Here is a 13,999-nt window from a genome sequence, read left to right as displayed (position 1 = left end):
GAGATTAAGAGAGAAGAGCAGAGAGAGGGAGACTTAGATGGAGAGAGAGATAGAGAGAGAGCCTCAGTGGACTGAAAACCTCCGGTACTAGCGGAGCAACCCTCTGTCAGTGACAGCTAATTATCAAAACACAAATTGGGAGATGAAAAAAAGCGAAAGTTATTAAAGCACAATCAACATCAAAATAATTGTAGTAAAAAAGGTAATAATATCCATATTTTCATTGTTAAACTGTATAAAAATTATCAGAAATAAGTTTTTGTTTTTGGTTTTCTTTGTAAGTTTTTACCCAAAAAACATACACATATAGTATAGGTTATACATAAATATATAGGTAATATATTATGTACAATTTGGTTTTTACGTATTATTTTTATTATACTATAAGCCTCTTTAACAAAGGGTGTAGGATAGAGCCCCCACCCCCCTATCCAGTAAATAGCTTAAAACCATCTCTATAAAGAATTCCCTTTAAAGGTATAAGTATACATTTCTTCAAAGTAAAAATCTGAAAAAAGGCTTTGCCCTAACATGAAGGGAGATGAAATAAAGGATAAATTGACCTTTATTCCTAGCCTCCTCTACAAGTTGCTTCGCAAAGCACCTCATTTATTTTGTACCTTTTGAGGGGCGGAGTGGGGGCTAAATTGACTATAATTTGCTTATGACCAATACAGAGCCTTACTGCAAATTGTGGGCTAGTTTTACGAGATATTTCTGGAGATACATACATTTAAATTTTTGACTCGTGACTCCTTGTACGATAAGACAATATGTTATAAGCGAAGCATCTCATGCATCCTGATATGAAAAATTTTCGATAGGTATGCATTAAGATTTTTTGCTTCTTCTAAACAATATTCCATAAAAGAACGAAAAACTGGATTTCAACCCCCTCCCCCCCGCCCCCCTCTATCTTATTATTAATTTATTTCTAGAGGAAGGGTAATCAGATCTTTAGGTACTTGAAAGCGCCTAATGTTCGTTTGTTCCATGTCTGATTTGTTGAACTTCACTTTTATGAATATTGTCATCCTTGTTTTAAGTAAATATTATTCTTGCTCTAGTTTTTTGTTAGAAGCGAATCTACCCTATAATTTGTTCTTTTTTTATTGAGCTTTTAATTAACAATAATCATGACATCCAAATAACCAAAGCTAATCAAAAATTAAAGTCGAACAAACGAAAATTAAACAAAATTTAGTAATTTATAAACATAAATATAAATTCTATATAAATAATTCGCGTAAAGATAAAATTGCCTAAATACAGGATGCTTTGTAAGGACATACATACATATGGAACTAGATCTTAGAGATGCGTCGAATTTAAGATTGTTCCTTATAGACAGTAGTTCTAGGAATCCCCATTCTAAAAAAACTAATTGATATGTGTTGAAAAAGGCTTAAAATTGACTCTGTGATTATATGAGCTTTAAGTGCTCAGAGCTATCCGTTACCGATTTAAAGACTAATCCTAAATTTAGAAAAGCGTCTCTTTCAGTAATAGGAATTTAATTCTGCTATAAATAGTATATATCAAATTACTTAATATATACATTTGGTAAAATATTGATTTATTAGTAGCTAAGCTACTTTATAACTAATTCATACTAGCTAATCTATAATTTGAAATGTCCGTCTGTTCTTCTGTCTGAAACGTTTTTGGAGAAACGTGATTTTGTCAACTCCAACTCAAAATAGACGACTGAAATTTTCAGGGATTTAATAAGTTCACATTCTACATATTTTCATTAAATTTCATTTCTATTTTCTTAGTGGTTGGGGTGCTAGATCGAATCTTAGATTTTGATGTTCTTATAAATTTTTAAAAGTTTTTGTGATTTATCTATCAAGTTTAATGTTTAATTTTTTATCACACTGCTTTTTAGTTAACTTTTTTTCGGATGTCTGTCCGTCCATCCATAATTTTGAGCTTCGTTACTTATGGATGTTGTCATTCTTGTTTCCCTATCATTAACGTGTGTGTCCTTCCTTTTTTTCAAAAGAGCTTCGCTACTAATCATCCTTGCTTTTAAAAAGAAATCTATTCTCCGCTTGTGTGTGCATTAATGTGTGCAAAAATATTTAATGAAAATAGTTTTTCAAAGCAAAGCTTTTTTTTTACATATTTGTTATATAATTACGTCCTCAATGGATAGCTCAAATTAAGTTTAAATTCATCTTATTTTAATAGTCTAATAGATTTCATACTCTGTTTGGAGATTCTTAAAACGATAAGGCAGCAAAGTCAATGAAAGCGTTTGATACATATTTCTTCTTAATTTATAACCGTGAAGAGGGATTCCAAAGACAATTGCTGTCTTGGGCTTTGCAACTCTTAAACATGTCCATAAAGGGAAGTATGTCCTTATTAGTTTAAGAGTAACCAATCCCCCACCCCGCCCCCTCCCATATATAAATCTTAAATATCAAAATTATCACAAATATTTAATATTCAGGGAGGTATGGAACATTGGAGACAAAACCCAAATTGTTCTACTTTTGATTCCTGTGACGTCATAAAAATGAGGGATTATATTATTTAGGGGTTTTCTTTCCCACTTCTCCTCTCATCTGCCTCATTTTTATGACGCCACAGGAATTAAAGTAGGACAGATTGGACTTCGTCAACTATGGACTGAAAGTTATATGTATAGATCCTCAAAGTTTTATAAACTCGTTTCACATTAGTTAGTTTTAAACTTTGGGGATTTTTTGAGAAAAAAAATTTGGGGTTGCACATACCAGCAATAATCAAACTTTTCTACCAATAATAATAATAATATAGGGAAGGGGTAATTTTGTTTATCATAATTGTAAATTAATTGTTTTATCCCTTAAGATCCCTGATAAACCTTTCTCGAAATTACTTTGCTTTTCTGAATGTTTTCATCCTTGTTTTTTTGTGCATTTCCTTTCATTGCATTTCATTGTTTATCTTTTTTTGGGTCAATTGCTTGCACAATTTTTCTGATTTCCTTTCGCAGCGTAGCCTAAAAATAGTTAAAAACCTGCCCAGGTAAAATTCAATTTATAATACAAAGTAGAACTATGTTTGTCTGTCTGTTTGTTTGTAGCGAAGGATCTCGCTAACCGATGAACCGATCGGGTTCTCCTTTACAGGGTAGTGGGACACCCCCAACCCCCCCAAAAATGAAAAATACCCCCCCAAAAAAATTTTTCTTTTAAATCTAAAATACGAAAAATTGGTTTGATCAAACCTCTTGGGGCAAAGCCCCTAGAGGCTAGGGACGAAGCCGCTAGTTACAACTAAGAAACTGCGTTTCCCTCACTATGTCTGTCTGTATGTCTGTCGTTCTGTATGGCTGTAACGGTGAGTGTTATGTAGATATATTTGTTATAATTGTTTGTTATTTTACATCTTCAAGATTAGTTTTTTTTAATTCTCTTTAAAAGCAGGGCTTTTCTATAATTAGGATCGGCACGCACATCCGTCCGTACGTCCTTTTTAAACATGTTGCTTTATACCACTTTTAAAAAACAAATTTTTATGTGATGTAATTATTTGATTGATCTGATTTTCGGAATACTAATTCCTAGGACAACAAAGTACGATGTTATTAGCGAATTATCTCTATAATCAAGTCCAAAAATCTAAGTATGTCTTTAAACAGTATCCTGTATTTAGGCAGATATTAACAAATTTATTATTGTTATTCTGATTTTTCAGTTCTGACACTGATACACAAGGATGGGCAGAAAAATAGCATAAAACCATTAAGATACTAAAAGCAATAATAATATAGCCTTAAACCATCCTAGGACCTATGTGAAGCTACCCTAAATTGGAAAAATCAATGTGTACACTTTCTTACCAATAAAATGGTTGGATTGTCAAAATTCTGTAGTGCAAATACTTACATACCCGAATTGAACAAACGCTTTCCATTTGTACATGGTAACAAAATTATAATAAAAATTGCATTTTCTCAATAAAAACTTTTTATTGCTAAAAAACAATTACATAAAAAATGCAAATGTACATAAATCATATGATGGGGGGTGCTATAACTTCTATATTTATCAGGGATCTATAGGGATAAGACAATGGCCGATAAATTTATCTATACCACAAATCAAGATTCACACAATTACCCCCTCTGTAGATTACAATTATTGGTTGAAATGTTTAGACACTCAACTTAATAAACCAACTAATCAAAATTAATTTTAAGTCCCAAAAGTTTTTAAGCCAAAAATAAGAAAAGTTATTTTTAAACAGCCCAATGTCCCCTCCCTCCGTGATATTTATGCATTAATAATGTAAAAAAGTAATGTTAGAGAGGGTGAGGGGTATTTCTCCCCCATTATGCAACAATCAATTACACAATGTTGGAAATTTTAACCTAAGAAGAGGTAATGAATATTTTGATTTTTATGTTGAATATTATTTTTCTAACAATATCCAATAACATAAAGTAAGTAAGTTTTTTTTGTCTGAAGCTAAAGATCTTGAAAACTGCAGGTCCAAGTTGACTGTGCTTTTCATGGAATCTTTATAAATGTCTTTTGGTAGTTTAAAGTATTATTTTGACCAAATTCGCCCGGTCCTAAGGCTAAGGGCGAATCAATTAGTTGATATTTCTTATATAATTTATCACATCGTATTAGGGACAGCTTTTCGTAAATATTAAAATGAGAAATTATAATATCAAGACTAGTTATAAGCCCGGTCCTTCGTCCCCTCGGGGTTAACAAAATTTATATAAATTTTATCATTTTTATTTTAATATTCGTGGAATATTGTCTGTAATACGATGATATACATGATTTTTTTAGTAAGGCTGAGAACTGGTTTTAATACAGCGGATATTAATATGTTTTGAAGCCTTACAGGATAAAGTTACCTACTGCTCACGCAATTAGAGGGTTTGTTGTTTGATGGGTGTTAACTTTGGTTGATCTTTATACGTTGATTTCTTATAGACGAGGTATGTGTCCATTAGGATCTCATAAACTGCTAGACTAATCGCTCTACATTTATAAGGAAGCTAAGTATTTGTCTCTGTCAGTTAATTAGATGAAATACCTAAAGTTTAAAAAAACAAGGATGACAACATCCATAAAAGCGAAGCTCTAAAACGGTAGGACAAACTGACATTAACACTTGTATAATGTAAGAACTGAATAATCAGAATGCGAATGTATAAGAGTCAAAGCAAAATTGTAAGTAAATTTGTTGAAAATAATAATGATTATGGACATACTTACATTTTTAGGACTTGATTATAGAGTTGCTTCGCTTATAATATTGTACTTTGTTGTCCCAGGAATCAGTATACCAAAAATCAGACCAATCGGATAATTAGGCCACATACAAATTTGTTGTTAAAAATGTAAAAAAAAATCAACATGTTTAAAATGGACGTACGGACATTCTGGTAATGATTATAGAGTTGCTACGCTTTCTAACTCGTACCTAACTATTACAGGAATCACCATGCAAAAATTGAAATCGATAGGACAATTCTAACATGCCTAAATAAACGAAAAAAGCTATTTAAAAAAGTAAAAAATCAACATGTTTAAAATGGACGTACGGACATTTTGGTAATGATTATAGAGTTGCTACGCTTTCTAAATCGTACCTAACTACTAAAGGAATCACCATGCAAAATTTGAAATCGATAGGACAATTCTAACATGTCTAAATTAACGAAAAAAGCTATCCGTGACGGACGTACGGACGGACCGACCCTAATTATAGAAAAGCTTCGCTTTTAAAAACAGATCTATAGTATAGATGTATATACACTGACAGATATACACTGTTTTCTGCTAGTTGGCTGTGTTAATACAATCTACACCATTGGTTGATTTTCAAAGACTCAATTAAGAGTCGGCACACAGACACTGCGATTGGGAAATTTAACCCTTTATCCCTCTGGTGTTTTACTCTAATTTTTAAACCAACGAATGAGAGAACGTTTAATAAAACTTTGGTACCAGTATAAATTACAGGCTAATGTCCCCTCGAGAAACAGTGTATTGTGTCCAATAGAAAATGACGTCATACAATACAAATGACCAATGATAGGCCAGTATACAATTTACCATTGGTCACTTACAATGAATACTGGCCACTTATTGGTCAGTTGTATTGCGTGACGTCATTTGTTATTGTACACTCTAAGCTGTTTTTCTCCTCGATTCAAATTTATATAATTGGCAAAAAATCAGGGCTCGGCACTTTTTAAAATAAGCTGAAAGTATAATCCTGACCAATATATGTCACTTCTTTCAAAGCTTCAAAATGGGAATTTTTCCTGAGCTGGATCTTTAAATCATTTTAGTGGTGAGCCAGATCGGGGTGAGCCGAATTTCAGCCAATCACAGCGCGGCATTTTATAAAATGCTTTGCTCTCATTGGTGGAAAGTTGGCTCACCCCGATCTGGCTCACCACTAAAATGATTTAAAGATCCAGCTCTGTTGATAATTCCTTTGCATGGAATTGTGCTTGTTTTTAGTGCATATTTGCATTACATATCTTTAAATTACTTGAAATGCAGAGCAATAATATACAATGCATTTGTGAAATATCCAACTAAATACAACAATATTCAAGTGGGAGACTTTTTACCCACCAAACCAATAGCGTTCACTGGGTTTTGGCAAAGGTATGCGCGAAAAATTAGAAATCCTCCCTAAACCCAAAATCGATGGGGGCTTGATCTTTAGAGAAATAGACCCTTGGCACTAGTATCTTTTGAATAATGGACTTAATGAAAATAGCCTAAAACCCACTCAAGATATTTAGAAAGCTTTCCCGAAAAGTAAAACCGTACCAGCTTTTTTTCTGAGATCTTTAGCTTAAGAATTAAACTTAATATTTTATAACATAGGCCTAGAAACTTTGCCCCTAAAGGCCTTTATGGGCACTCGAGTAAGTGGGGTAGGGTAAGTCGAGCCTCCACTATAAATCTATTTTTTTCTTTGAAGGTATTTTATTGGTGGGTTATTTTTACCATTGGGCGAATCCCCTAAATTTTTATAAACCTTTCCGCGACCTATAAGAAGTTTTACTTTAAAGGAGAATTATAAAGGACCAGTTGTTGGCAAGATCTTATTGTATAAATATACAGCATTCTGTTTCTTTAAAAAAAAAGGCTGATGTAACACATTAGTATATGTATAATTTGATATAAGGGGAGTGATTGGATGATCCATTATAGAAAAACAGGATCTAATAAAACAATCTACTAAGCATTTGAATCATAATGGGGTTGCAAAAAAGTGAAACATTTATCAAATAAATATACTTTAGTTTTGCCTATAAAAATGTTATTTCACTTTTTACTATTTTAAATAGCAAAGCTTTATAATTAATGGTGTCTGTCCGTCCTTCTGTGAGACAGTCAAGATAAACAGCTATTTAGGGATTAATTAAGTTTACATTCTACATATTTCAACCAAGTTTCATCAAGATTTGCCCATTAATTGGGTTGCTAAATCGATTCTTAGATTTTCGCGTTTTCCTTACTAATTGTCGTAAATTGAAATGGTTGATACAGAATTCAAAGCTTTTCAAATTCCCGACGAAAGAAACTTCATAAATGTCTTGGGGTGGTTTTATGCTAGAGGCTAGAGGCGAAGCATTTACTACAGCAAAAAGTACAACAATTTTAAAATCAACATTTTTTCAGGACATCATGGGTTGTTGTTGCGGTAGTGTAGTCCTCACAAGATTCATCGCTGTCTTTGGAATACTCATTTCCATTGCAGGTTTGTAGCATATTTTTGGGTCGCCATTTATGAGTATTACTCCGGGAATTTGTATGTTTTTATTTCGGTATCTTTGAGAATACGCATTTCCATTGCAGGTTTGTCGCATATTTTTTGGTCGCCATTTTTGGGCATATCTGCAAAAAAAATTATGAATTCTCTTCTGTCGCATATTTAAAGTTATCTATTTTTGAGTAGTCAAGCTGGAAAACTATAAGAAAAAAATCGACTCTACCCTCTCAATTTTAGCTTTAAAAAGATTAATTAAAAGAAATATTGGGTGGGGTTGAGATATTTTTTTTTCATAGGTGATTTTTCTCGGGAGGTTGGTAATACAATATCCCCCCCCGCCCCCCCCCCCCCTCTCATCAAAATAGTTGTAAACCCTACCAGAACCTGTAAGAACCTTCACTGTATCAAGAACCATATGGGTCAAGCAGTTACAGACACACATCCTGTTACTAATATGATGAACTATATTTTTATTTTAGTGATTACTGGCCCTGCCTACATCTTTTTCTCTGGACGAGACTTTTCTGAACTATTCCTGTTCTTCAAGAAGATTCATGTAAGTATTTTCCCAATATGGATTCCAAACCGATTAATATCCGCTGGATTAGACATACTATAACTTCATGTATCGTAAAGTATTATAGATAATTTTCCATGAAAATTAAAATAAAAATAAATAAAAAATTTGTATTCCGGGCCTTTGGTCCCTCGGGGTTAACAAAACTGGTTTTAATCTTTTAATTTTACAAGTTAATATCTGCGGAAAGCTGTCTATAATACGATGCGAGGAATAACTATTTCAGTATCGCTTTCAAACCTATTAGTATCCGCTGGATTAGAATCCTTTCTCAGCTTTACTGAAAATTTAAGTATGTTAACGTATTACAGACAATTTTCCACTAAAATAAAATAAAAATCATAAAAGCAATACAAAATTTGTTAGCTCGGGCCTCTGGTCCCTCAGTGCTAACAAAACTGGTTTTAATCTTATAATTTTACAAATTGATAACCGCGGAAAGCTGTCTTTAATCCGATGCAATAAATAAATATTATTATTGTTTGCTTACTCTATAATCTCGTTGTGTCCGCCCATATGTATTACCTCTAAACTCTATAACTTAAGTTTGGCATTCAAACCTTTGAAAAATAGATTTATTATCGTGGATGGTTAATCAAACACAATATCATGTTCAACTTACAAAAATACACTTGTTCTCAAAATTCGATGAACACGATCTCACATTTGTTGACTTCAAAATATTTGGGGATTGATTGGGTTGTAAAAACTGTTTGTGTCCAAACTTTTCCACCAATAATTTATCTAGAGACTAGGTAATTTTGTTTATCGTAATTCTTTTTTTAGAAGCTGCTCGAAGATGAATATGAAAGTAAGGGAGTTACAGAAAAAACTCTGATTCAAATTAGAGAACTACTTAATAGTGTTAGCGAACAGGTATATACAATAATATAATAGTTATTTCTCGCATCGTATTATAAACGGCTCTCCGCGGATATAGAAAGTACAATTATGAGATTAAAACTAGTTTTTTTAGCCCCGAGGTGCCGAAGGCAACGGCTAAAAAAACTGGTTTTAATCTTATGATTGTACATTTCTATATTCGTAGAAAGCTGGATATAATACGATGCTAGACATAGTTTTTTCGTATGGATGAGAACCGGTTCCTATCCACCGGATTCGAATGAATACGAGAAAAATAATCTTGTTTAAATCTACATCTTTCTACATCTACTACCTCACAATTTCAATTACAGTTCTAACAAGGATGACAACATTCATAAAAGCTAAGCTCTTATATGTTAGGACAAACGAACATTAACACTTGTAGAGTGTCAGAACTGAATAAACAGAATATGTATAAATATATAAGTTAAATCAAAATTTTAAGTAAATTTATTGCAAAACTGCAAAAATACAGAATACTGTTTATGGACTTGATTATAGAGAAGCCTCGCCTATAACATTGTACTAGGTTGTCCTAAGAATCAGTATTAAAAAATCTAGATAATTATGTAACCATTATAGAGTTGCTAAACATTCTAAATTGTACCTAACTGTTATAGGAATCCTGCAAAGTTTGAAATTTTTAGGACAATTCTAACGTGTCTAAATTAACGATAAAAACTAACCGTTGCCGACGGAGTGACTGACGGACGGACGAATCCTAATTATAGAAAAGCATTTAAAAAGAAAACGCTTAAAAAAAACATTTTTTCTAGGGTTGATTTCACTATCTATCTATCTAGGCATGGCTTGGAGCTCTGGTTGCAGTGAGTTTGGCTGGATTCAACATTTTCCTGGATCTACTCCTTCTCATTGGTGCTAGCTGCAGGATTAGGTTGGTTAGACGGTGATTAAGGATTAAGACAATGGGTGATAAATTGATATATCCCCAATGATGATATACAAAATAGCATCTTCTGTAAATTTAATTTTTTGGTTGAAATTAAAATTCAAGAAAAGTACCCAAAGTTTTTAGTCCAAAGATTAAGATGACGTTGTTATAAACTTTTGGTACCAGTGTAATTTACAGTCTAATGTCCCCCCCCCCCCACCATCCTTGGTTAGCATGCTGAATGATTACGTATAATCTTTGGGTTTTAATGGAAGCTTTTGGATTTATGCTATTCAAAATTATTATTCCATTAAAAATCACCAAACCTTTTATTTTCAAAAAATATTTTTTTTTTCTTTTTAAATTCCTTAATCATAGTGTTTTATATTTTCAAAAGGGAAAAATACATCAAAAAAACTTTTTTGTCGCTAACTTTTCTGTCAGTAAAAGACAAAATTTGAGTGATTAGATATATTGATTTTTCATGTACTATACAATATTGAAGCATTTTGAGAGAAAAATTCAAAATGCTTGTTGAATACTGATTACATACCCCTCCCTCCTTATTTTTAAATAGTTTGAATAGAATGGGGAGGGGGTATTCTATGCTTAACCGCTGCGGGGGTAACCAGTACCTAACCTAACCTGACCTAAAGTAACAATCAAACAAGGATGGATATCAGTGCTCAACAAGGCACTTTGTGTGAAAATTCCCCAATTCCAAATTTTGTTTTCAGATGCCTGTTCCTACCCTGGTTGGTCTTCTCCATTCTAGAGATCTTATTCCTCGGAGTTCCCCTCGCTATTTTCTTCTCTCTACTCGGCACATATCTTTACGTTGAGGTAGGGAGATAGAGAGATAGATAGATTGATAGCTAGAATGATTAGTATTAGGTTTAAGTAACACCCATCAGACAATCAACTCATAGATTGCACAATCTTTGTCCAGAAGTCATAACTGTGCATGGTAATAAGATGCGCCTGTTTTTGGCCAAGGCATTTCCCCCTACTCTAACTATTAATGTCGCGCACCTGATATAGCATCAGTAGGAACTATTTTAACGTATTTAGTATGACGCGATGTTAGGTTCGAACCTCCGCGGCGACGAGCGGATGCGCTACTAGTTAAGCCACTGATTGATAGATAAATAGATAATTATGGATTGAATTATTGAATTATTTAGATAATTAGTTTATTAAATTAAAATATAGATATACATAGATTGATTAATAAATAGAATATAGATTGATTGATTTTGTAAATTTATATATAATTTTAGGGTCTCCTGATTGCCTCCATCGTTTCTTTCGCTGCGCCCTGCACAATCGTTCTTGGTAAGTTCTTTTTTAGGGCTGCCAAGCCAAACACTGCGGCATAACTAAAGACTTTAAAAATAGTTCCTGCTGCTGCTGTGTCAGGTATACGACAGTAATGAGTAGGAGAAATGCATAATAAGGTGAACTTAAAGACATATACAGTTAGGACTTACAGATATAAAGTCGATCAATCAAGATGTTGATTGTCTGAGTTTTTCACTTTTTATGTTTAAAACTAAGAGGCTGATAAATTTTTTTTATTGGTTGGGGCTGGTCTACTGCCATATTACGGGGAGGTATGGCCGAGGAAGAGTTTTCCACCTTCCCTCATCAATAATTTTCATATTTCTAAAGAACAAACTATGAATATTGGGTAATGTTAACTATTAAACTAAGCTACTAACCCCACAATCCTCCTATTTTATAAAGTAGTAAGGTTTTTTGCCTGAAGCTTAATATCTCAGTAACCTCTGAAATGACTGGGTTCTCTTTTGTATGCCAGATTCACATAGGCCCCATGGTGATTTTTAGGCTGTTATATTTTTTTTATAAAGTCCTTGAATGATTTTAAGCAATTTTCTAGGAGCGTAGCTGCTAATCTATAATACAAAGTAGAATGATGTCTGTCGGTCCGTCCGCCTGTCCCTTAAGATCTCGGTAACCACTGAACCGATTGGATTCTAATCCTAAGGAAATATATCTACTGGTCCTGTGGTATTTTTAAGCTATTTTCATGGGGAGTGGGACACCCCCAACCCCCCCAAAATCCCTCCCAATTTTTTTTTCTTAGGAATGTAATTAAAACTTTGGTGGTCGCACCAACACTGTTTTTTTAATTACCTCTTGGGGCAATGCCCCTAGAGGCTAGGAACAAAGCAACTAGTTACTTTATAAAGTCCAACTTAAGGACCTAAATATAAGAATGGAACACACTGAAACAGTGAGATTACTTCTAGAAACAATTATTAACTTCATAAACATAGAATACTTTAGATATGAATATTTTTAGATCTATCCATTGAATTTTCAAATTCATATCATAATAAAATCTATAAAACTTAATCCATGCGAAGTATTTACAAAAGACAAACCTTAAAAAGCCACAATATAATATTTTCTGTGAAAACTTTTTCAAAAATTTGAAAATATAAGATAATCTAGCGTCCAAAATATAAACTATATGTAATGGAACTTTAACTAATATTAACAGAATGTGTAACTCTACAAAATGTTTATGTTATATCAAAGTAAACAAATACTTTTTTGTTTACTTAAGATAAGAAACTTAAATGTTTAAGAAGGGATAGATATCCTATAGAAATAATGTTAAAATTCGATAGAAACATTATTATTGTTAAAACAAGAATAAAAATATTCTTTAATAGGCAAAGAGATAGGGAATAATGGACTGTTCATTACACTAGTCCCCAAAGTTTTAAAATATTATTCGTTGGCTTAACAACTTTGGAAACACTAGTGAATTTTGCATTAGTTAATTATTAAGCTGATTGTTCAAACGTTTCAACCAGTAATATTAATCTACAAAAGGGGTAATTTTGTGTATCATCATTGGAAATGTACATTAATTAATTAGCCATTGTCTTATCCCTTTTAGATCCCTGTTAAATAGAGCTGCCTGAATAATATAACACTTATCAAGCAAATTTAATATTACAAAATAAATTTGAAGAAATATTAACTTTGTGAAAGAAACAGTTTTGTTTTGTCATTTTTATGCTACAATACACACACAAAAATAAACACATACAGACACACAAATCAGGGATCTAAAGGGATAGGACAATTGATAAATTGATGAACATCCTTAATGATGATACATAAAATTACCCCTTGTTTAGATTACAATTATTCATTGAAATGTTTGGATACTCAACTTAATAAAAACAACCAATGAAAATTCAATCAAAGTCCCCAAAGTTGTTGAGACAACGAATAAGAAAACGTTATTATAAACTTTGGGGACGAGTGTAATAAGCAGTCGATTGTTCCCTCCCTTCTTGCACACAAACACACACACACACACACACAAAACTTATACAGACATTAATTTACACATAGCACACACAAAATCCAATACATTTTTATTGCTTTCTCATGCTTTCTCAAAATTTGTAGAAAAACAAAATCTATGTAAAAACATAAAAGATATCAGACTTTCTATCTGTTAGTATGAACAGTAAGGTCTCGCAAATGGCTTAATTTCAGGGTTTTATGCTATTTAGTGGGGTAGGGGGGGGGGGGGTTGGATATCTAACCCCAACCGTACCAGCCCCATAAGTTATGGGCCTAAATAAATATCTTAAAATATTTTTTTTTATTTGCGGGAAACTTTTAAAAGCCCCCTCTCTTAAACTATCCTGTTTTGGTTTCTTCCCTTGAGTTTGGGGCGAAGCTACGATTAAAAGCTTTTATCAAGGGGAAGTCTTACATCCAATGTTTATCATTTCCTTTACATTGTACATCACAAAAAAACCTTAAAATCCTTTTTAAGCCCATTTTTCTTTCAAATGTTTTGCTTAAGTTTAAAATTCTTTTCTTGGATGCTGGTC

General features: G+C 32.7%; 1 protein-coding gene across 1 annotated transcript in view; it reads left to right on the top strand.

Moving 5' to 3' along the window:
* The window catches only part of LOC145323759 (uncharacterized), a 35,815-nt gene continuing 21,816 nt past the window's right edge, over nucleotides 1–13,999 (top strand). Inside the window, exons 1-7 of the mRNA XM_080166267.1 lie at nucleotides 1–202; nucleotides 7,668–7,746; nucleotides 8,238–8,314; nucleotides 9,122–9,211; nucleotides 10,024–10,115; nucleotides 10,850–10,955; nucleotides 11,393–11,447. Of these exons, the coding sequence (XP_080022393.1) occupies nucleotides 7,674–7,746; nucleotides 8,238–8,314; nucleotides 9,122–9,211; nucleotides 10,024–10,115; nucleotides 10,850–10,955; nucleotides 11,393–11,447 (493 nt within the window). The 5' untranslated portion in view covers nucleotides 1–202; nucleotides 7,668–7,673. The remainder of the gene's footprint in view (nucleotides 203–7,667; nucleotides 7,747–8,237; nucleotides 8,315–9,121; nucleotides 9,212–10,023; nucleotides 10,116–10,849; nucleotides 10,956–11,392; nucleotides 11,448–13,999) is intronic.

Source organism: Acartia tonsa, chromosome 7 (genome assembly GCF_053477335.1).
Source record: "Acartia tonsa isolate MP-2025a chromosome 7, ASM5347733v1, whole genome shotgun sequence".
NCBI classification, from domain to species: Eukaryota; Metazoa; Arthropoda; class Copepoda; order Calanoida; family Acartiidae; genus Acartia; species Acartia tonsa.
This window is presented reverse-complemented; position numbering and strand designations above follow the sequence as displayed.